Source organism: Saccopteryx leptura, chromosome 3, assembly GCF_036850995.1.
Source record: "Saccopteryx leptura isolate mSacLep1 chromosome 3, mSacLep1_pri_phased_curated, whole genome shotgun sequence".
In the NCBI taxonomy this organism is placed as follows: domain Eukaryota; kingdom Metazoa; phylum Chordata; class Mammalia; order Chiroptera; family Emballonuridae; genus Saccopteryx; species Saccopteryx leptura.
Window position 1 is genome coordinate 208,689,314 of NC_089505.1, and position 25,080 is coordinate 208,714,393.

Here is a 25,080-nt window from a genome sequence, read left to right on the forward strand (position 1 = left end):
GCCTGACCAGGCGGTGGCGCAGTGGATAGAGCGTCGGACTGGGATGAGGAAGGACCCAGGTTCGAGACCCCCAAGGTCGCCAGCTTGAGCGTGGGCTCATCTGGTTTGAGCAAAGTTCACCAGCTTGGACCCAAGGGGTTACTCAGTCTGCTGAAGGCCCACAGTCAAGGCACATATGAGAAAGCAATCAATGAACAACTAAGGTGTCGCAATGAAAAACTAATGATTGATGCTTCTCATCTCTTTCCGTTCCTGTCTGCCTGTCCCTGTCCATCCCTCTCTCTGACTCTCGCTCTGTCTCTGAAATAAATAAATAAATATATATATATTTTTTAAAAAGGTAAGTCATTTGCCCAGAGCAAGTTTATAGCAACATCCAGGCTAGAGCATGGGTCTTGCAGTTCGAAGTTCAGAGCTCTTTTTACTACAGCAAGGTCCTCTGATCTCACCTCCCTCCCTCTCCTTAGCACTGGATGGATGAGCCTCCTTCCCTACAGGTCACATGAATGATGATGCTTCTACCATGCTAATCATGGCCGCTCTAACCCTGTGTGTTCCTCTTGGGTACTTCACCCGCTACTTACTCTTACAGGCCTGACTCTGCAATGGCCCCAGGAATGAAGTGGAAGCCAGATGCTGGGTTAAAAGGCTGCTATGAAGATGTGCCAACCATCTGGGCCTGAGAGTGTGTGAGAGCAACTGAGTCTATTCCAAAGTCCTGTGGCCAACTTACTGGTACTGAGTTTGCTGATGAGCCTGTCTGTCAGCTGGCTTCCCTGGGCAAGCTGCTCCCGGAAGCTCTGCCCCAGGTAGTAGTCTATGTCATTGCTCCTTAGGAGGTCCTCAAAAAATTTTACTGTATCTTTTGCGTGCTGGGTGAGAAGATAACAGATACCTCTCCCTTCTCGTATTATCTGGCGTAAGTAGGATAGTTCTCGGGCCTGATCCTGGATCAGGGAGTCATATTTCCTAGATCAGGGAAGAAGAGGAAAGAGTGAGAATGGAAAAGAGTGAATGATAAGTTATTGGGGCTTCCATGGAGATTTCTGTAAGAACATCTCTAGGATCTCCCCCAAGTGGAATTCTGGCACATAAACCACAGGAGGTATTTAGCAGTAAATCCTGCTCTGAGAAATGACTGCATCAAACAATTTATGCCCGTTCTTCCATCACTTCATATATGTTACCCACATGTCCAAAAATGAATCCTAAGTTCTGTGGGCGAAAGACAGCCATAATATTTTACACCCCTTACAGCACCAGGATAATAGACTCACAGTGATAATAAATACTAGGTATATATTTACTATGTATTTATAGAGTATATACTGAATAAATACTAGAAATAAATTTAGTAGAATCACTTAATCCTAAGTCTGCACAGGACCTTTCATATCTTCTGTTTCTAAGACCATCCATATAATGTCCACTGCATTGCAAAGGTGTCCATCACACAAGCTCCTGTTACTTTGCTCTTGTGCAGTGAGGCCTGGCTGATCTTCCATCAGCAGGTAGAGGCTACTCTCCATCCCCTTGAATCTGACTGGGCTCTGTGACCCACTTTGACCAAAATAATAGAGCGGAAGTGACAGTGCCAAGTGCAGAGAAGCCCTTAACTGGCCTGGCAAATCCTACTTTCTGTCTCTTGGAAGTCAGCTGCCACACAGGAATAAAACCACCCTGAGACCACGATCCTAAGAGAAGCCCAAGCCAGGAGAGGCCCTGGAAAAAAAGCCACATGGAGAAAAAGAGAAGCGAAGGAGCACAGTCACCAGGCACATCAACGAGGACACTGTGTCCAGCCAGCCAGACCTTCTAGATGACTCCAGCCACGTGAGAGACACCCCCACACGCGAGAGCCACTCAGCTGAGCCCAGTCAGACCACACAAATCACTGTTTATGTTTCAGGGTGATTTGTTACTCAGCACAGATAACTGGGATGGACACTGAGATGGATGTCTACCCAGTGTTTCTAAACATAAAATATAAAGAACAATGATGACAATGGCAAAGGGTATTGAGAGCTTAATGTGTGCTAGGCATTATTATAAGTATTTGTATTAACTCATTTAAACCTAATAGCCACTCTTTGAGATAAGTTCTTTTACTACCCTCACTTAATATGTAAAAAATAGGCTCAGAAAGACTAAATAAGTTATGCAGCTTTTAAGTGCCAGAGCCAGGACTCAAACCCAGGCAGTCTAACTACTGTGGCTACTGTTACTTTCCTACTATATTTCTAGGAGGCAATCCCAGAGACCTGTCTCTCCCAGATGGGGCCACCCATCCAATGCCCTGCTGGCTGCCCCCTGCCCTTTCTGCAGACCTAGGTCGACCACCGAAATAAATGCCCCAATGGGTTTTCACTTTCAGCTGCCTTGCTACCCTGCTTCAAGCACAAACTCAAACATCATCAGTCTATTAAGGGTCCAAAGAATGCACGCCTTACCCAGGCCATGAGGCGGACCTCAGCTCCTCAGTCAGCTTCCCTTCCAGTCCAGTTTTTGGGAGCTGGGCCTCCAGCTGGGACACTCTTTGGATCAGACTTTCCAGATCCTTTTTAGCCTGAAGCCCTGGGGGATAGAAAGTTCCAGTGCCATCAGACAGCCACCCCTCATCCTCGTCGGTGACACTATGAGGTGATGACCCCTCGAGGGTGCTAACAGCCTTTAGCTTGCGGGGCCTCTCCAAACTAGATGAGTAATCACTTGTGACCGAGAGAGACCGGACCCGGCTCTTGAGGTTTTGAATGATCTTGTTGGCAGTCTGCAGCTGGTCCTTTAGGTCTTTGATGTTCTTATGGAGGACAGAGATGTCTTCTGATTTTCCATATGCCTGGAACACCTCCTGCTTCCCCAGCTGGCTTTCCAAGGGCTTCTTCCCAAGGGGGCTAGCCCCTGTCGAGTCCAGGCACTCCTGCTGAGAGCACAACCCCTCCATGAAAACTGTCCCCCTGGGGCTGCTGTGCTCCTCGCACTCTGAGAAAAGACAAAGACATCTTCCTAAATAAAGCTGGGCATGCTGCCGTAACCTCTGCCTTCCAGCAGAGGCAGGTTTGGTAATAAGGACAGTAATTACAAGAGAAACACTTAAAGCAAGACTTTCTTCAGCCCTGGCACTGGAGTAGCGCTCGAATACAGGCTTCCTTATCCTCATAACTGCCCTGCAAATCAGGTGTGGCCACCCTCTGTGTCACTGAGCATTTTTACCCTCTTCTTAATTTCAATTTGGTGGGCATCCCTACAGTCAAAGTTCTTTTATAATAGAGAAACAATTTGTTAACTTATGGTTTGTATATTCCCAAAAGCTTATTTGCTCTTTTAATTAATAAGTAAGCGTTGGTAATTTTTTTTCTATAAAAATCAGTTGGATAGAATAGTGTTTGCTTTAATAATAGAATGCTATAGAAATTCAAACTCACACTCATCCTCATCTTGGGCAAGTTTTCCTTTGAATTTCCTGTCCCTCTCTGGTCCTGTGTCCCCTTCAGTCTACAACAGTCCTTCACCCCTCCGCCTCATTAGGTGTGGGATGGGCGAGTAGCACCCAGACGTGAAAGCTGAACGTGGGGAGGGAAGACAGCCTGCACGTGTAATCATACCAGGGCTGGTGTTCTCCTCCCGCTCAGCCTCATTCTCACTGCGACCACAGGTCTCGTAGCCCAGGTCCTGGAGGCCCACCTGGACCTGCTTGCTGTCCTGCTTCACCAGGGGTTCACCTGCTCGGGAGAGACAGAGGGTGCTGTAGAGTGTCTGAGCTTCTCACAGACTCTGGCACATCCACTGGCCCTTGGGGACAGGATGTCAGATCCAGGGTGGGACAAAGATGCTTCTTTGGACTCATGTGGTAGAGTGCCCGCCCTCTCCAGGCAGCAGGACTTCCTCTGCCAGGGTGAGCCTGTGTTTGCCGCTGATGATCTCACCTACAGATAACCTAAACTTAGTTGGGACCAGGCTTCTTTAGTCATGCATTGCCTCCCCTCATCTCTAGAGGCTCCAGTGAAGCTAGCAAGTCCCGTATCATGGAGCTCAACTACGTAATTTAGAATCCCAAGTCATCCAGATCTGCACTGTCCAATAAGGTAGCTCCTAGCCACTTGTGATGATTTTATATTAAATTAATTACAGTTAAATAAAACTTAAAATTCCCGATTTAAACTAGCCACACTTCAATAACCCCATGTGATAGAGACAGAACACTTCCATCACCTCAGAGAGTTCTATTGGGAAGCACCGATTCTAGACCAACAATGATTGACATAGTTTTGTAGAATCTGATGTGGTGCAAACAGGAGCAAAAGAGAGACAATTAATACATGGTGAGTGAGGTAAGGCAATTTACTGAAGACAGCAGACATTAGAAACCCCAGGCATAAGCCACTTTCCCCCATACACTCACTGCACACTCCTTCATCCCTCCGTTCCTCTCTGCTGTTCACAAGTCAAAGAGAAATATCCCTTTCCCCCATCCAGCACTGTGCTGGATCCAGGATCAAGTGCATTTTGAGGCCAGGAAGAAAAGTGAAGCTTTTCTGCAAAGCACGTAGCTTCCCAGGGAGGAGACAGACTTACTGAATATGACTCTGTACTTCTCCAGCTGGTTGGCCTGGGAAAACACAGTGGCTTCCGAGATCAGCAGCTTCTCCTGGAGATCTTGATAGCGCTGCTTGCATTGTGCCAGCTGGGAGCGCAGCTGCTTGATGGGTCCCGGGAGGCTGAATTCTGACTGAATCCCAGGGCTGCGGGCCTGGGGTTGGCTGTCCAGCTGTGGAAGGGGGCCGGCACAGGGAAGTGAAGGGACCAAGACAGTCTGAGGCCATCCCCCAGGCAGTGACGGCCACTTCCCCTTCTGAGCCCTGTGGACTTGATGCACGTGTCTGTCACAGCACTGCTCATGTCATTTGGCAGTGACTTGCTTTCCAGGTAGAGCACCTGGAGCGCTGGATGGTGTTTCATTCATCTCTGTATCGATGGCACACAGCACAGTGCCAATCGAGTCTGCGGAGGGCTCTCAGGGAATGTTTGCTCAATGTTTGGGAAGAGAAGGGATAGGAATCTCCACTCATCTCTTTCCACATCCCTGCCCCACTGTCCTCTCTAACCCTCCCCTTAAAAAGGACCCTGATAACCCCTCTGAGACCCAGGAACCGCGCCTGTGATGAGCTTGATGACAATGGCAGTGATAAGGAATAGATATCATTACACACCACTGTTGGCTGCCTGAGAGCCCCCGCATCCCTACAGGGCATGCTGCTGAAGTGACCTGGCGTGGTGCCAACTCCCTCTACACTGGCTGCCTGAGGACACAGGCTGGGTCTTCTTGTTGCCTACCTAGTGTGTTGCTAGAAAAGTAAGCACTCAAGATATATTTACAGAACATTAACTGCTTGAGAACTATTTCTGAAATGTAGTAAAAGCCATTCTAAAGGCTGAATATGTGAGGAATAGTGTGACCACTGTTTGTGGTGCCAAGGAGTCCTCCCTTCAGTACCTCCTGACCCACAAGGCAGACTGCTCAAAGTAGAAACTGACCTCTCCACCCTTGTCGAAAGAACTTTCATTCCCACACTTACTCGGTGTGCATCCACTGTGAGGGCAGCCCCAAGGTCAAGGCTCTGGGGTCTGGGGCGAGGCCTAATGCTCACTAGCTCTTCTTCTTGGCCGTGGTGCTCCCCAGGAGAATGGTCCAGCTCTGTGTTCATCCTGTCGATCTCCCTGGCCAGGTGCACAAGGAGCTCTGGACTAAGCTTACTATTCCCTTCCTTGCTGCTCAGCACCAGCTGCTCTTTGAGGAAGTTGATGATGTTGTGGGCATTCTTCAGTTTTCCCTGGAGCTTTCTGAACTCAGCCTGAAGGCTCTTCTCACTCAGACCCCCTTTGGCCACCACAGTTTCCCCCATTGCCTCGCCCTTCTCCTTGTCCTCCTCCATCTCCCATCCATCAGACATGGCTTCTCCCATCTGCTCTTTCAGCTCTGCATTCTCAAGGTAAAGGCTCAGCATGGTGTTCCTGCAGGAAATATACATCATCAGGGGCCAGGTCTGGCCTTGGCCTCAGTTCCTAAACTCCCTTTCCTACATGTCAGTCCATCACAGACTCAGAGACACCCCAGAGCAGGAAGCAACCTCAGAGACCTGAAATTATGCTCTTGTCTTATAGACAAGAAAACTAGGGCCCAGGGAGAGTAAGAAACTTGCCCACACTCCCACAGATATTTGGTGGCAGCACCATCACTACAAATCTTGGACTTAAGGCACCGGTTTTGTTGTCTTTACTTGGGCCACATAGCTTCATGCTCTAACTTTCAGTGGCCCCTGTAATAAACAAGGATACTTACACTGTTGAGAAAAAAATTAAGACCTGCCTTATTATCCATGACAAACTGATTATCATGGATTCCACAGTTCTATTAATTATCATCAGTCAGTTTTCAACTATTGGATAAGAAATTGGCACCTAGGAACACAGAAGAAATAAATAATACAATCAGAATTTCAATCAAACATACTTACGTACGCCCTGGCCAGAATGCTCAGTGGATCAAGCATCAATCCTGGTGTACCAAGGTTGTGGTTTATCTCCCCAGTCAGAGCACATACAAGAAGCCACTAATGAGTGCACAACTAAATGGAACTAAATAGAACAATGAGTTGATGCTTCTCTCTTTCTCTCTTTCCCTTCCTGTTTCTCTCAATCAATGGAAACATTAAAAAAAAAAAAAAAAAAAAAAGCAAACTTATATAAGTATTTGCTTTATGTCCTCCTATAATAAGAGATCACTTTCCTAAGAGTAAGGACTGTCTGTTCTGCTCAGCCCATACCCCCAGGGCCTCCACATTAAACATTCATATTTGTTGAAAAAATAAAATGGACTCAACAAATAATTTTCACCAAGACATCTAGACCCCCCTTTTCCTCCCACCAAACCCTTTAGTGGGACTGGTGGAAGTAATAAAAAAAAAAAAATCATGCCTTTAACAAGGCAATTCACTTAAATTGGCAATTCACCTAACCTCTCTGAGTCTCGGTCCCCTTTTACACGAAATAAAGATTACAATGTTTACCCAGTGGAGTTATTGGATGCTTAAATGAAATCACATGTGTGTGGTTAGCTCAGGTCAGCAATGGAGAAGCCACTGACTTCTACTGTACGAGCTGCAGACCTGAGGAACACTAACTTCAGAATCTATAAGGCCTGTGAATCTACATTGTTACTTAAGTTCCACAGGTGCTGTTTTTTGTTGCTGTTGTTTTTTAAGGTAAGAGAGACAGAGACAGAAAGGGAGAATGATGAGAGGCATTGTAGTAGTGGCACTTTAGTTATTCATTGATTGCTTTCTCATATGTGCCTTGACTGGGGGCTCCAGCTGAGCCAGTGACCCCTTGCTCAAGCCAGTGACCTTGGGCTTCAAGCCAACCATGGGATCATGTTGATGATCCCATACTCAAGTCGGCAACTCTGCGCTCTAGCTGGTGAGCCTGCACTCAAGCTGGCGACCTCAGGGTTTCAAACCTGGGAGCAAGCACAGCATCCTAGGCTGATGCTCTGTCCACTGTGCCACCATAGTCGGGCTTAAGCATGAGAACTGCTGACTAGAACAGTCAAAGGAAGTGAGTACTTCACAACTTGAAGCATTGGCAGCTGGCGGTGCACCCACATTGAATTTCTCAGAATCTTGAAGTCTTGGAATCAAGAGCAGAGCTTGTCTAATATGAATTAAGGAAGAAACTACTTTGGACAATCTATGAAACAGTTTCTTTTTTTTTTTTTTTTTGTATTTTTTTGAAGCTGGAAATAGGGAGAGACAATCAGACAGACTCCCACATGCGCCCGACCGGGATCCTTCCAGCACGCCCACCAGGGGGCGACGCTCTGCCCACCAGGGGGCGATGCTCTGCCCCCTCCGGGGCATCGCTCTGTTGCGACCAGAGCCACTCTAGCGCCTGGGGCAGAGGCCAAGTAGCCATCCCCAGTGCCCGGGCCATCTTTGCTCCAATGGAGCCTTGGCTGCGGGAGGGGAAGAGAGAGACAGAGAGGAAGGAGAGGGGGAGGGGTGGAGAAGCAGATGGGCGCTTCTCCTGTGTTCCCTGGCCGGGAATCGAACCCGGGACTTCTGCACACCAGGCCGATGCTCTACCACTGAGCCAACCGGCCAGGGCCGAAACAGTTTCTTCAATAGAGAAAAAGGGGGCTGATATTTTACCAAAACTGCGATGTCAGAAGGAGAGAAAGAGGCACATGTGTAGTACAGAAGAGAATATCTAATAATAAAACTTTATGCTTTGGGGGAATCCCTATTATGTTCACAATACAAACTAATGAAAGCAAAGCTCAACAAAATCTTCTCAAGAGACAGGCTATGCATTGCATAAATTCTATTTTCTATAATTCCAGTGAATCTTAGGGTTGGATGGAGAGTTAAACAAATCAGTTCCAGGTCAGTAACTCTGGGGGAAAAAAGATAATATCCACAAAAATATGTACATATGGTTTGATTGTAGGTTCAACTGTAGGATCAAAAGAGATACCCCTGCCTGACCAGGTGGTGGCGCAGTGGATAGAGTGTCGGACTGGGATGCGGTGGACCCAGGTTTGAGACCCGAGGTCGCCAGCTTGAGTGCGGGCTCATCTGGTTTGAGCAAGGCTCACCTCAAGCAAGGGGTTACTCGGTCTGCTGAAGGCCCACGGTCAAGGCACATATGAGAGAGCAATCAATGAACAACTAAGGTGTCACAACAAAAAACTGATGATTGATGCTTCTCATCTCTCTCTGTTCCTGTCTGTCTCTCTCTGTCACTGTAAAAAAAAAAAAAAGAGAGATACCCTGTTCTAACCTATGGCAGCTCAACTAAGTGTACGAATAACAGTTTAAGTAAAATGTATACTTCAACTTCAGGAGAATTTACAGAAAGAAATATGATAATTCAGAGTAAAAGAACAAGCAAAAAAGAACTATGATCATAAGAATATTTCAAAAATTGTATAACAAAGTATAGTATAGAAGAAAAGGCATAGATTTCAAATGTTGGGAGCTAGGGGGTCTAGCCATAGACTTCATGCAACCTTAAGCAAGTTACTAGAACTTTTTAGGCCTAATTTTCCTTGACTATGAAACAAGAACATTAGGCTAGAGGCCAGGGTTGTGTTTGGTGCTAATATTATTCTGTGGTGCAGAGATGTTTAAGTGGCACATAATCAGCTGGAAAATAATAGAGCAGGAATGAGAAGTTGTACAACTGGACAGCTCTAGACAATGATTATGGGTAATCAGGGATGAATGAATACATGAATTAACCCTATTATCAACATGTTCCCCAAGCATCTTTTGGAAGAAAAAAAAAGCCATTAAAGACAGAGTGGCCAATCTACTAATTAATCAGCTCTTTGCCACTTTTGTAAAGTTAGTAAGATAAAAATGCTTAATTAATAAATCAATTGGGCCCTGGCCGGTTGGCTCAGTGGTAGAGTGTCGGCCTGGCGTGCAGGAGTCCCGGGTTCGATTCCTGGCCAGAGCACACAGGAGAGGTGCCCATCTGCTTCTCCACCTCTCCCCCCTCCTTCCTCTCTGTCTCTCTCTTCCCCTCCTGCAGCCAAGGCTCCATTGGAGCAAAGTTGGCCCGGGTGCTGAGGATGGCTCCATGGCCTCTGCCTCAGGCGCTAGAGTAGCTCTGGTTGCAACAGAGTAACGCCCCAGATGGGCAGAGCATCGCCCCCTGGTGGGCATGTCGGGTGGATCCCGGTCGGGAGCATGAAGGAGTCTGACTGCCTCCCTGTTTCCAACTTCAGAAAAATACAAAAAAAAAAAAATCAATTGATTAAATAAATAAATTATTAATTATTTATTAATAATTACATATTTATAATTAACAATTCTTAATTAAATTATTGAATTAATTAATTTAATAAATAAAATTGCTTAACTGCTTAGTTAATAAAATTGCTGTTCCATGATTCAAGGACTCACACTTCTAAGAGAGAGCTGAGTGGAGATGAGAGTTCCTCTGTGTATTCTCCTCATGGACTGTTCTGGTTCTTTCAGTCAATTCAAAACTAGATTTCCACTCACGACTGTCATATGGTTGGCTAATAATAAGCATTATCATTTTGAATTAGGATCAGATTTATTTGAATGGTAAGTATTGATAATCACCATTATCCACTATTATTCACTTTCCTCTAAAGAATTTGTAGACCATAGATGCATGGAGTGGGCACGTGCATTAAGAAGCCCCGCGGCTGCCCACTGCAGTCCATCGCAGTCCTTCTGTGATGGTAGCCTCTAATTAGCAGACTCCCTGTCTCCAGGGGGATGTCCTACCTGATGTTGGCCACAGAGGAGAATCCTGCTTCCTCAATTTGAGCCTTTAGCTCTTTTAGTTCCCCCTCAGCTCTCCTCTTCTCCTCTAAATACTGGTGGATCTCAGCTCTCAGGTGGAGCATTTCCTCCTGAATACCCCTGTCACTTTCCCCTGCTGTCAGGGACGGAGGGGGAAGAGACATCTTTGGGGTCTCCATAGCTGCCAGACTTTTCTCCAAGGCCACCTTGATGCACTGAAAGAAAATCATGGTTTAAAGAAGTCAGGTCGTTACAGAGGATCCAAGAGAAACATCAGATTGCGAAGGCAGCCTTAAATGGGAACAAAAACAGGCAGACCTAAAACAAGCTCCCGTCAGGCTTCCTGGACCCAGGGCCCTGGAGGCTGGTTTGGGTGGGGAGGATACACCCTGGGAACAGGGAGAACCGTGGCCATGGGCAGGAAGAGGAGATTCCAGAGGTGGGTGAGCAAAAGTCACAAGCATATAATGAATTTAAAACAAATGCAAACAGATGACGTTTAAACAGGACTGGAGCGTGTGGGGGCTGGGATTCTTCTCTTCCCATGGAGACAGACGTCCCTGAGTCTTCTCACAAGTCAGGAAGCTCTGTCAGCCCTGGCACCTGAGTCCTTGACTGCAAAGATCAGGGCTGCAGATGCCAGAGCTCAAACCCTAAGCTGCGTCTTTCACTCAGACTCAAAAAAGGATGGTGAAGAGGGAGGACTCAGGGCACTCAGCAGTCAGGGTCACATCTCAGAATCAGAATGCAGGCGAAGCCCCAATTAAGACAAGCAAGCTCTATCTCCCAGCAGGCAGCAGGAGAATCACACCCCACAATTGCTGAGATGCTCAAGTGGGGCCACCTGCCCGTGGACAACTTCACTTGCTGGATAATCTGCCAGCCAAACTCCCTCTATACATCTAAGTGTGAGAATAGAACAAGGCAGAAAGAACTTCCCAACAAGGATACTCTTTTTTTTTTTTTTTTTTTTTGACAGAGACAGAGAGAAAGGAACAGATAGGGACAGACAGACAGGAAGGGAAAGAGAGAGAGATGAGAAGCATCAATTCTTCATTGCCGTACCTTAGTTGTTCATTGATTGATTTCTCATATGTGCCTTTACCGGAGGGGGAGGGGGCTACAGCAGATCAAGTGACCCTTTGCTCAAGCCAGCGACTTTGGACTCAAGCTGGTGAGCCTTGCTCAGACCAGATGAGCTCACACTCAAGCTGGCGACCTCAGGGTTTTGAGCCTGGGTTCTCTGCGTCCCAGTCCAATGCTCTATCCACTGCGTCACCGCTGGTCAGGCAAGGATATTCTTGATGTTACTGATCAGTGTTTCAACTAAAGCAGATCGTATGGTGTTTCCCTCAAATGAGAATTCTTCACTTTTAGACTTTCTTATGTACCTTGCGCTCCTCTCCAGTTTTTCCCAAGCTTTTAAAAGTGTAGAAACCCAAACCCAAGTTATATAATCAACTTAGTGCATGACTATTTTAGCAAAAGAATTTGCCCATCTGTCCAATATTAATCTTTATGTCAATGTCATGTGACTTTTTCCTCTCAGTAGCAACATTTTGAAGGGTTTTACCTAACGTCAGGTCAACCTTGACCTCCCACTTCCCCACCTCTCCCCACAGCTATTTCTGGGTCACGCTGTTTGTCATCTTTTATCTCTAGAAATATACTGCTCACAAAAATTAGGGGATCAAGGAATGTGCAGACACTCCAATACTTCCAGTCTTTTGTATAGTGCATTTTCACCGATGAAATAAAAGTTGGTTTTGCATCTCATTTGTATAATTGAACAACTTTCTTTGACTTTTCATTTGCCCTTCTGATGTTTAATTTTTAAAAAATCAAATGATTCTTTTTTTAATTTTGTTCCCTGTAATGTTTTTTTTCAAATGTTTTTTATCGCTTCATATTCATTTTGAAATATCCCCTAATTTTCATAAGCAGTGTACTATGTCTTGTACTTGTCACTTATACATTCATTCTGACTATACAAAATCACTTCCCAATTATCAAAGTCATCAAGCTATTTATGTGCATCTCTGTAAGTCACGTAGTGGCCACTTGATTAGGTACATGTTGTAGAAATAATTAAGTGCTTTATTCCTTTATTAAAGTCACAATATGTTGAATAGAACAGTGACCAGAGGAAGGTAAATGGGTCAATTATTGATAGAGCTGCTTGGCTTGGCACAAAGCTATTGATCTTTGTGACTTTTTAACAGAGCATGTAAGATTTAGGCTACAGGCATGTATGTAGTAGTGCTGATCATGGCATACATGTGCAATGGCAGTTAGTAACATAGAAGTTGGGGTTGTAAAGAGATGCTTATCCATGTCAAAGATGAAAGAGATGAGTGAACACAACTGAATTTCCTAGGCATCCAACCCCACCTGGGACTGTGAACCTGAGATCTGTCTCCATGCCTCGGCGATCAAGCTGGCTTAGACTGGTGGCCACCCCTGCATCTGCCACAAAGCATCTGAGACAAAATAAAGGAAGAGGGACTGGATATAACCACTTTTGAAAGTTTATGACCTCAGCCCTCATTTAAACTATATGATATCTTTCTATGTAATCTCTTTGCAACTAACATTGCCATTAGCTTTGAATATGGGCACAACATTTGTTCTTTTCTAAACCTTAAGGGTTCCTTCTGCTTAAAAATATCTAACAATACCCACCTATTTTTATTTCTTTATTTTTGTGTGTGTGTGTGTGTGACAGAGACAGAGAGAGAGACAAAGAGATAGATAAATACATACATACATACAGGAAGGAAGAGAGATGAGAAACATCAATTCTTCATTGCGGCTCCTTAGTCTCCTTAGCTGTTCGTTGATTGGTTTATCATATGTGCCTTGACCGGGGGCTACAGCAGAGAGAATGACCCCTTGCTCAAGCCAGCAACCTTGGGCTCAAGCCAGCAACCTTTGGGCTCAATCAAGCCAGCAACCGTGGGGTCACGTCTACAATCCTACGCTCAAGCCAGCGACCCTGCACTCAAGCTGGTAAGCCCACACTCAAGCAGGATGAGCCTGTGCTCAAGCCAGCAACCTATGGGTTTCAAACCTGGGTTCTCCGCATCCCAGTTCAACGCTCTATCCACCACCCCATTGCCTGGTCAGGACCCACCTATTTTTAATGTGTCTTTTGTATGCATACCTTTTTCTATTGATTTAAATATATCTACTTTCTTTAAATAAAAAATTAAGACCCATGGAATGTTAACACTAAAAGGGACCATAAGGTCAATGTGGTCTAATTTCCTATTTTAAAATATGAAAACACTGAACTGATTTGTTCCCAGGCTAATTTGGTTTTTATATTTCCATGGCAAAGAGAACTTAATTTTTCTAACTTGTCTTTAAATTTTAAATACAAATGCATGAGGGCCGTGGCTGGTTTGCACAGTGGAAAGAGCATCAGCCTGGCATATGGACATCCTGGGTTTGATTCCTGGTCAAGGCATACAAGAGAAGTGACCAGCAACCATCTGCTTCTTTTCCCCTCTCTCTCTCCCTTCTTTCCCTCTTTCCCTCCCACAGCCAGTGGCTTGATCGATTTGAGCATAGGCCCTGAGCACTTAGAATAGCTTGGTTAGTCTGAGCACATCAGCCTCAGGTGCTAAAAATAGCTCAGTTGGTTTGAGCATTGGCCTCAGACAGGGTTTGCCAGGTGGATCCCAGTAGGGGCACTTGCAGGAGTCTATCTTACTATCTCCCCTCCTCTCACTTGAAAAAAATGCAAATGCATGAAAGCTAGTATTTCTTTTTCTCTTTCAAATATAACCCCAAGTATGTGTGCTAGTATGTAGTATAAATCCTTTAGATTTGTTGTTAATTATATATGGTATAGTTTTTTTTTTTTCCTTTTTTTCACATTCCCTAATTCATCTGTTCTACAGCTTCCATGGTATAATTCAGCTGTTCTGTGTGCTGGGTTTCCATTTGCCCCCATAGAGGTCTACATGTAGCTCTGATCTCTTATATGACTAGATCTCTTGTTTTGTTTTTACCCTGTTGCTTCACATCTCTCACACTGTAAATCAGTTCTCGGACAGCCCTGAGGGCATAAACAATACTCTCTTCTCAAGTTCATCACACCAGTCTACTGGTGTTTCTCTTCTTTGATTTGAATCTTGATTCTTGATTAACTTTTCTCCATTGCAAAAGTACAAGTAAAAAAAACCCCCACAATAATTGATTACTCTGGTTTCTTTCACAGGAATTTCCTAGGTCTAGGTATTTATTACAGAGCTTACATCTGATTGAGAATGGAAATCACCATCATGGCCAAACCTGAGACTTCCTGAGGCAGGTGAGTTCAAATATAAGGATAAAGCAACTTGCTTTGGCCAAAAGGTGGTTCTTGGCCAAAAGTGGGATGTGTTTGTTAGGGCAGTTGTGTGTATGTTTGAGGTAGGAAGGGAGCTTTGTGTCAAGAATAAAGTCAACCTTCTAAAGACACAACTAGAAGAAGCTCAGAGACTAATCTTAAGGGGCCATTTCCCTGGAAGCAAGCAACACATTGTTGAGAATCTGGACACAAAACAAGTTATGGCAAAACAAGCTTTATTTAACTGGTAGCAGAAGAGTCACACCCTCAAGCTCCAGAAAAGCTGAAGTAAATTTAAAATGGTTACACACGCCTCTTACCCAAAACGGAAGATCAGAGTTTCAAGACAAGGTGATGAAAAGCAAAATGGTGTTTATCCAAGATATTCTTCATCCAATAGGTATATACTTTGTCTATCATGAGTCAAGCCCCAATCCAAAGATTTTTCTAACCCATAATTTATTATCTCCCATGCCTACTAATACGGAAGACACTGCAAGGGAAATACAAATGCCCCAATGGAAAGGTTGGCTTCAGGGTTGAACTGACCTCAAAATGTGCTCTGGTGATTTTCTCTGCATGAGGCTATTGGAAAGAAGATTAAGGAAGAAGTCACTTTACTAACCAGTTTGCCTCCAACTGAGAATTAGAGTGGAGGATGTGTCAATCAGAATCTGGCTCTCTTCATATCTGTGTCTCCAGTCTATTTATGCTGAAGTTAATCCTGACCCACAGCAGCAATAAACATCAGAGACCTGCTGACATCCTAATCTAGCTCTGTCTTATGAGGGGCATTTAGTATCCTGAAGATTCCTCTCACTCACCCAGAATCCTCTATGAAATCAGGAAGTGGGAGGCAGAGACCTGTCCAGAGGGGCTGCATGTACATAATCAAAGTTACAAGCATCAGGAAGGAGGACTCAGAAGAAGTTGTTCAAGCAAAAGAATAAATAGAGCTCATGCAAAAACTAAGGGAAAAGAAAGGATCAGGTATATCTATAGCAATAAAGAAAGGATCTTGATAGAAGGTCAAGAATTAGTCTTCAAGAGCCAAAGACTGTGCCAAATCCTGTGAGATTTAGGGACTGCTCACTTGTGCTCTTCTGGTTGGTTTATTAGCTGTCTCCTCTTTTTCTTGTGCAGAAAGCCTCATTTCCCTACAGTTTTCCTAACAGCCCTTGCAGAAGGGCAGGTTCCAATAATCTGCTCTCTTTTTAATAACTCAGAGTGACAGACGTCCATCTAGATGAGATTACTAAATGTCTCTGGGCAAGGGGGAAACACACAGGAGTACAAGTGAGTTCTTTGGGATCACTAATGCTGACTTCATCTCTGAGGTCCAGGCCATCCAATTCTTGAGAACATGCTGGTTATACCTTCATTGAGGGCTGGTGAGAACAGTGTTTCAGCCTTGGGTTCCAAGTTCTGAGGTTTGACAGGGGCTGACTCTTGAAGTGTCTTCTCCTGATCACTGATGTGTCATGACTTGGGTGGTTTGTCAGGTTGCCCAACAAAGTTCTCTTTTGTATATGATTTCACTGGGAATGATTCCTAGCCTCTTCAGAGTTTCTCAGAGAACATTCCTCTGGGGCAGGTCCTAGGTCCCGCCACCTCCCCAAATAGCCCTTCAACGACTGTCCCTATGGTGTATTTCAGTTACAAAAGCCCAAGAGGGGAAGTGTCTGTGTCTCGCTGTAAATAAAAATTCTGGAGCTACAGCTATATAAAGACATAGGGGCACAGGTGCATGAGGGGTAGAAAGCAGGAGCAAGAGAAGGAGTAAAAACTAAAGGGGGGATTGGAGAGAAAAATGGAATAAGGATAGAGGCTGGCAAGGTTGCTGGGAAGCTCAGGAAGGGCAGGAAGACCGGGAAGTGGTTTATATAAAAAAGATAGCTTCTCACTCTAGGTCTGCAAGGGCTACAGGAGACCGCTAGACCCCAAAGGGCTATGAGCCTCCCACCCTGGGACCCAGAACCTGCCTCAGACTTACTTGCGGGTGGCTGTTGTGTGCAGCCTCCTCCTCGATGCTGTCGGTGAACTCGGTGCTGGCATCTTCAGTGTCATCCCCTGCAGCTGCACCTGGAAATAAGTTCAAAACAGAAAGGTGACTCCCTTCACAGATGGCTTCCAGTCAGCAGCTAAAATTACACCCTTGCCATCCGCCTCTAATTCCTTCCCTTCCCCATATGCATGGCCCCCTAGCCAGCAGAGCCGACAGGGAAGGCAGAACCAGTGTGCCAAATCTGTAGAAGAGCCTTCTTGCTGTATGAAATATTTTCTAACCTTCAAGTTTAAGCTTCAAAATATAAGCTGACTTGGATTGCACAGACCTGTACCTAAGGAGCCAACTGCCAGTGGTTACCCCTCACCTATTTCCAGAAAGCCTGAATTATTCCCCCTCCTGCCACCAACTGACTGTGCAACAACCTTCTCTTCTAGAATGTGGGCCCAGCATGACTAACCTTTTTCTACCACTGAGTGCTGAGGGGGTTCCTGATTTTGGGGGGATTAGGGCAGCCCTGCTCCTCTCATACTTTTCCATTGTTAGGGCCAGTTGTGCATGGGTGACAATCTCTCCTCTAGGGGTCCTGTGTCCTACAGAAGCTCAGGTCTAGTTAAGAGTCAAAGCACAGGAGTTTCTTAATTCCTTCCTTAACCTCCTCCCCCCCGCCCCCAGCTCTCTGACTCTTGTTCAGTGCCAACACCCATGGCCTGAAGGGTTCTTGTACTGCTTTTTCCAAATGGGATTTAATCCATTCCTTTATCCCCCAAAGATGGATACAGTCACTCTAGCGTACAAACATCTATACCCTGCATTAGGGGACAAGAAACTGCCCCTGGTGGGCTGGGCAAAGTCGAGAACTGTGCTAACTAATGGACTTTCTGCAATTCTGTGTCTGCTCCCCAATACTGTAGGCAGTAGTCACACATGGCTACTGAGCACTTGGAATATGGCTAGTGTACCTGAGGAACTAAAATTTTTATTTAATTTAAATTAAAATTCAAACAGCCACATGTGACTAGTGGCTACCACATTGGACAATACAAACTAGGACATATCTTCCTCTCCACATCTGTCTACTATGCTTACTTCCAATTTTTTTTTCTGTACAACAGTACAGATCAGAATCATAATTTTTCCTGCCACACCCCCCAAAGGCACTGCCTTTTCAACTGGTGTGCTGCACGAATTTTTAAAACATTCAGTCATTTAGTCAGGGACACTGACCTCTTTTCCCTTAGACTGTCAAATAAAAAAATGCCAACAGCCAACACAATAGCTGTCTGGTGTGAATCAATCAAAATTATACTTGTTTTTGGTTAGATTGTCAAAAAATGCATTTTGTGTATGTATGTGTGTCTGTGTGCGTGCTGCAGAATTTTAATAATTAGCTGATGTGTGCCATGAGATGAAAAAGGTTGAAACCACTGGTTGAGGAATGATGCTGCGCTGAAGAGCGCACAGCTGAGATCAGGATCCTCATCCCACACCATTCTTGGTGAGGTGAGTTGTGTAACCATGCTGGGCCCACATCCCAAGGTGATTCCTGCACTGGGTTCCAGGAGCAGGGTTAGTGGGGGATAGAATGGCTGATTTGTCTCTGGTCCTGAGGGCTTTTGTCTAACTTTCTGCACTCCACTCACCTCCGCCACCTTTCTCGTGCCACACCTGTGTTTCTAGGCAATGCTGTCTCTAATTCTCTCAGGGTCAGGGTACCATGGTTTTGACGAGTCATCAAGAGTTAAATGGAGACCAGGCAAGAATGCCCATTTTACCCAACACTCCCCTGCACATGGGTTTTACTTTACTTAGTTACTTTTTTAGTTAGTTTATAGTCTGCTATACTTCCTTTGGAACAGCTTCAGGGCTGCTCAGCCTTTTACCATCTTGAATTAGAATGCGAAAAGCTTTTTTGTGTTTGAGTACAGTGGAATAAATTTTTTTTTTAATTTACAGAAAATATTAGAATGAGTATTATCACACACAAGGTCTTATATGTTTTACATTAGATATCCCTCCTGCTCTCATTTTTAAAATAAATGACAATAATAAAAACCTTTTTTTATGTGTGCGAAATACCCCTTTCTAAGCTTTTACAAGGCTACAAAACACTATCTTCAAATCTGACTTGGAATACTTTAAATTTCTAATTTAAAGGTGTTATATTTTGTATTAATGAACCTCCTACTTATTTTTCATAAATGTGAAATAAAATGGTCACCTTTAGCATCTCTGAAAGCTAAGAACCTGTTCATTCAAATTTAATTTGCTTCTCCAGGTTTTATCCCCAGGGTTCAGTTTTATGTTATAGAAATTTCATTAAAAACTTTTATTTGAGGATTCGATGGTAGTTCTCAAGTTGTGGTTCTTGCCGGTCTCCGGGTTCTGAACCACACAGAATAGGGGGCACCAGACCTTCCTTTTTCAGATTTAGAAAGTTCTGTTCTACCAGCTATCTGATTATAAAGTACACAGAAATAAAACAAACCTCCAAAATACTGTAAAATCCTTGGGTGAAAATGGAAACACTATGCAAATATATTCATTAGGGCAAAAATTCACACGTTTGTGAAGCTTTGTAAGTTGAGGATGGCTGTAATTAAGAACATGGGTTCTGGAGCCAGAATGTCTAGGTTAGATTTCTGCTTCTGTCATCAGTTACGTGACTCAAGGCAAGTCACAATCTTTTCGTAACTCAATTCCCTCAGTTGTTAATTAGGGTGAATAGTAATATCCACCCCTTACAGTTGTGAACTTTAAAGGGTTTGCTGCTTTTTTTAAAAATTTTTTATTTATTTATTCACTTTAGAGAGGAGTGAGAGAGAGAGAGAGAGAGAGAGAGAGAGAGAAAGGGGGGAGGAGCAGGAAGCATCAACTCCTATATGTGCCTTGACCAGACAAGTGCAGGGTTTCGAACCGGCAACCTCAGTGTTCCAGGTTGATGCTTTATCCCCTGCACCACCACAGGTCAGGCCAAGGGTTTGCTGCTTTTGAAGTGCTCAGAACAGTGCTTGGCATAAAGCATGTGACAATAAATATTGCCCTTAAATAATATTATTGTTCTATTAGTATTGTTGGTAAACTGACAAGGCGGAAGAGTTGAGGGTTGAAAAAGCAGGTTGTGGGACCTAAAAATGACCAGCAGAGGGAAACTTTGTACCCAGTGTTATTAACTGGATGACCTTGATTGAGTCTATCTGCACTTCACTCCTGAGTGTTTCTCCCCAGTAGGAGGCTGGAAGTAATACTTTGCTCTCCCGTTTCACAGGATCATTGAAAAAACATAGTTGAAAGTAAGTAGGATGAACTCTTTTGAATAATAGGTGCTTCACACACAGGGCTCATCATCATTAAATTATAACTGCCTTAAAACTCTATCAGGCATGAATAAGCGTTAGAGGGAAAGCCATGAGGTGTTACTTCAATTCTTCAGGAAGGAGCCCAAACTGGGTTGTGACAAGACAATTTTCCCCACGCTATCTACATCATTACTGTTTCCCCTTTAAGACATTGATATGTGACCAAGAGGAAAGGAATAATATTCTCCCATATAGTTACTCAGACTATATTAGGAGTCGCATCTATTTTGAAAGAAGATTCAAAGAGCTAAAAACTTTACAGCATGAACAAGTTCACTGTGCCAAGTTCCCAGCTGTTCCTCCCCCAGGTGCCTGGCTCACCTGCCAGGTCCTCGGTGCCCATCCCACTTGCACTTCTAGGCAGTCTGCCATGGGCTCCTTACGAGAACTCTCCAATGTCCACATCATGGACCAGCTATTGCTGGCTCAGATATTCTGATGCAATATGAGTGAATCAAAGAAACACGTTCTCCAATCAAACTCTGCAATTTCACCTGCATCAACTCCCTTCTGGACCATAGAAAATGTTAAGATTTAATATAGTCTTCACAAACTTCTGGCAAGAAATAAAATTCTTTAACTAGACAGATTTTGATTTTAGAGAAGTAGCCAGAAAACTGTTGTCTGTGGACAAGCCCCTTCACAGTGCAGCTTTGTCTTTAAATTGCAACATCTCTTAAGTAGCCTTCCAGCTTTACTCAGAAAGCAACTGTTTTCAGTGATTGAAATTCTATGTGAAGGAATGCTTCCTGCTCATGGTCTTTATCCCCTCAAGGGACTCAGGACAAGGCCTTTCCAGGAACATTTAAGGGGATAGCACCACCCACCATAACAACTGGCTCCTCCCATCCCCACCTGGCTTTCTACTTTACAAGAAGAGCAAGGAAAGGGTTTTAGGTAATTTTCTGCAGAAAATATAAGGCTCTTTCTTTAGTCTCACTTCTTCGCAAGCAGAAAAATGCAGGTTTCTTCCTCTTCCTTCCTTTAAATGAATACAAAGGCACTCACTCATTCCAGAGTCTTACTTTGACTTGGAATTTTAGTACAATGATTAACAGACTGATTCTCCTATAAGGGGGAAAAAAGTTAGGAGCTTTCTCTCCTTTTATTATTTTTTTCGCATTAATTTTTTAATGATGAAACCGATAGTTACTGTTTAGTCCTGGATACTTTTATTGATTGATCAGTAACAATTTTTTGTGTGTCTCAACTAAAGTAGCTGAAATTCTAACACTTATATACTCAGCACAAATGTTAACAGTTTAGCACAGCACAGTGCCAAGAAGAAATGAACTTCCAGAGGAAAATACACAGCTTATTGTGATGGGGAAATAGTCCTGAAAATAATCTAATGCAGTAACGAATAAGACACTGGATCGTTTAACAAGTCACTTCCTCCTTCATTTAAATTGTATGAATCATTTTAATTTTTCTTAACAGCCTAAGAGCAAACTTTTAAGTGGTAAAAGTAAAGCTGTTTTTATTATCAAACTTCTACTACTTCATGGAAACAAATTCATGACTTATAAAACATACTTGTACATACACATGCAGCTTGAGAGAGGTTGGTGTTTTAGAGCAATGACCTTGCTAACTGCAAAAAGCAGCACAGCGTACTCAGGTTACAGACTAAAAGCAAACCTATATGCATCTGCTAGACATTTATGAGTCCCTTAAAGGGAACAAGGAGGCTGATTTGATTCATGTGCTTAACACCTGACTCATCAGATTATTTTAGATCAAACAGTTTCTGGTGTTGCTGAACTTTCTATTTTTTTCCTTCCAGCTTCAGCAAGAGGAAAACAGTATGATAAAGATGTTTATTTCTGCAATTTGACTTTAAACAACCAAAAGGGAAAGTAATGAAAAAAGAATTAGTACATCACTAAGTTTAATTATTCTTGTTTGAAATCTGGTAAAATTAGTATTGTTCAGCTCTACAGTTTTGTTTCCTTCTACTTCCCAGCCTTTGTTGGGAGCTAATTACAATGCTAATTTTTCACTTGGGAAACTCATCCTGGCTCCTGTGATTATATAGGAAGAAGTTGAGGACTTACCTTCTATCAACACTCAAAGTACTAAACAGCAACATGCTTGTCTTGTAATCATAATAAAAATAGCTTAACAAAGTTATTGCTCCAAATGTCGAGTGAGAGGGTGGCTTAAATCATATTCCAAAATGCGTTAAGAACCAGAAATTATTACCCACAGAAATCACTCTGATGTACCTATCCTGTTGACTCATTCCTTGCTTTTTATTACTGGTTGTCTCACGAGCTCCATATTACCAGCTATTCCTCCTACAGCATCAATGGGTCTAGATCACCAAAGAAGAGGAAAAGCTCTGAGCCTGAACCCAAAGAGAAATGAGAGAAAATGCTCTAAGGCTTCATCTCAAGGATGTTAGTATCTGAAAAAGAAAGCTAATTTCATGTAGTCTCCCCTTACTACAACTTTTGTCAGACAAGATGAAAAATGGACTGTCTGTGGATTGCTGATACTTCTTCCCAAGCTCACCTTTCCCTGCAGGGCACTGGCTGCAGACCTGTATCATTACTAGTGAGGTCCTAGTTGATGAGGCAACTTGAATTTTTTAGGGACATCAAATGTGAAGATTTTGTGACTTTTTCATTTAAAAGGACCAGGAAACCAGAAAATGACTTTATCCTAATGACAGGAACTAGAGTTTTCCAATACTAGCTCAAGGAAAACCAACGTATTCAAGTACTATTCCCTCCAAGGCTTCCAGTCCAAAGAGAAGTGACTTTAAGTAGGTCAATCAACCTTTATTCCTCAAAGACAATTTTTGGTATAATCCGATCTGCTCCCTCCTCTTCCCTAATCACAGTATTCTACATCCATCTGGAAGACAGAAAACTGAAATCAATTTCTTGAACCATTCTAAAGCTAAAAGCCAAACTTCTCAAGACTAAATATGGAATTAGGAACATAAAGAATCTTCTTAAAAAATGTCCTGCAGCTAGAATCTAATATCCTCTACAGGGCAAGGTTTGCTTGATCTTTAATAGAGCTCTCACTATATATAACAGCAGTGACAAACCTTTTAAAGTCATAAATAAGGAAGTAGAGGTACCAAAAATATTGCTGCCATCCACAACTGAATGAAGAGCAGTGGTGGTGGTGGTGGGGGGGTAAGGATAAGAGTACACCCTATCAAACTAAAACTGGCAATATAGAATTAGAATAGCCCAATCATGTCCTTTCAACAGCTACAACTTGGCTAAATAGCTAAAAAAAGAGAACACCAGGAAAATGTTGATCAATACTAGGCACAACAATCATCATATTTCAATAACATAATTTAAACCTGCAATAGAGAAGAGTTTAGGGGAAATTCTGTCTTCCACTTCACTCATTAAAAAACCCTCTTGGAGGCTCTTTTCAACTCTTATTTCTAAGAACTAGAGACTGAATCTATTCTGACCTCTCACAACCATTACTTTGCACATTTGCCATTATTCAAAAAGGAAACATGAGAAAAACCAAATCTATCAATATGGACTTTTCTCAATTTAAGTTCCACACTTCCGATTTAGCATGACCTGAAGGAGAATTTAATTCATTTATTTTCTTCTGAGATTTTTTAAATCAGTCACAAAGTTCTATAAGCAAAACATACAATATTTTATCTAAAATTATGGTAATGTTGAAAAATGCCTCACACAGAATAATCCAGTAAGAAAAAGGGTGCTTCCAAAGACAGAATGGAATACTGAATATGATTATATTTGTGGTCAATCACAGCATCACTTATACATGGGTTACAGAACAAACTTCATCAGAATTGTGTTGCCTAACAAGATGTCAAGCGATCACACAAAAGTTAGTCCAGCAAGTGTTTGCGAGCCTCATTCCAGCTGTCATGACCAGAAAGTTAGTAGTGGATTTTAGTCACACCTATGGTATCAAGATCAAACTCTTCATTTATCCTTTGCAGCTAAAGCACTTAATTTTCTAAAATGTTTTCCAAAGACTAGTATCAAAGGCAAGTAACAAGCTTGTCTTTTCAGAATCCAAATCAGGACCAACCAGAAATTCACTTATATTTTTTTGCTAATCTATTTTGATAACTTCAATAGAAGTTAGATTTCTCATTATTCATCCAACTACCTTATTTCTCTTTTTTTTTTTTTAAGTGAGAGAGACAGAGACAGAGAGAGAGAGGGACAGATAGGGACAGACAGGGAGAGAGATGAGAAGCATCAATTCTTCATTGCGGCACCTTAAGTTGTTCATTGATTGCTTTCTCATATGTGCCTTGACCAGGGGGCTACAGCAGAGCAAGTAACCCCTTACTCAAGCCAGCAACCATGGGGTCATATCTATGATTCCACCCACACTCAAGTCAGTGACCAGTGACCTTAGGGTTTTGAATCTGGGTCCTCTGTGTCCCAGACCACTACGCTCCTCCCTCCCTCCCTCCCTCCCTCCCTCTCTCCCTTCCTTCTTCCCTCCCTCCCTCCCTCCCTCCCTTCTTCTTTCTAATATTTCTAATACTTAAACAACAGTTCAGATACCTCCTCTAATTGGAGGTTGACAGCAGCAGCAGTGGTAATTAACATGAGTTTCTGTAATCACTGTAAATCATTAGAACCCAAGAATCACCCAAGGATGATTCTTAGGAGACCTAGAAAGCTTCTCTGGTCTATTAATAAAATTAAGGAAAGCCACTTCCTAAATGTTTTGGTTGGTTTACTGTTTTAAATTTTAATTACCCCCATCCTTACTTCTAGAAAGTCACAGAAATCTCTGCAGGACAGGCTCTCTTTAGGTTAGAAGACTAAGAAAAGTAGATGGTTTTGCTTATGCTACCTACCTCCTTCCTTAAATGACTCCTTTTTCTCCAAAAGCCATTGAACCTGGCACACATTCCCATTAAGAGAAAGGCCTTTGGCTATCAATCTTTGCAAAATACTTAATAAGACAATACAAGAGTGCTTCTCTTGGATGGAATTTAGAATGTCAGGCAAGCCAGGTCAATACATGAATGTGAAAAAAAAATATGGAGGGCAAACAGAAAAC

At 43.2% G+C, this 25,080-nt stretch overlaps 1 protein-coding gene across 7 annotated transcripts in view; it reads right to left on the reverse strand.

Moving 5' to 3' along the window:
• The window catches only part of PDE4DIP (phosphodiesterase 4D interacting protein), a 205,517-nt gene that overhangs the window by 29,011 nt on the left and 151,426 nt on the right, over positions 1–25,080 (reverse strand). For all 7 annotated transcript variants that reach the window (XM_066377295.1, XM_066377294.1, XM_066377293.1 and 4 more), the window contains 7 exons: positions 16,667–16,755; positions 10,320–10,552; positions 5,574–6,009; positions 4,573–4,765; positions 3,603–3,719; positions 2,451–2,979; positions 734–969 (listed from right to left, as the gene is read on the reverse strand). In XM_066377295.1, coding sequence (XP_066233392.1) covers positions 734–969; positions 2,451–2,979; positions 3,603–3,719; positions 4,573–4,765; positions 5,574–6,009; positions 10,320–10,552; positions 16,667–16,755 — 1,833 coding nt within the window. The remainder of the gene's footprint in view (positions 1–733; positions 970–2,450; positions 2,980–3,602; positions 3,720–4,572; positions 4,766–5,573; positions 6,010–10,319; positions 10,553–16,666; positions 16,756–25,080) is intronic.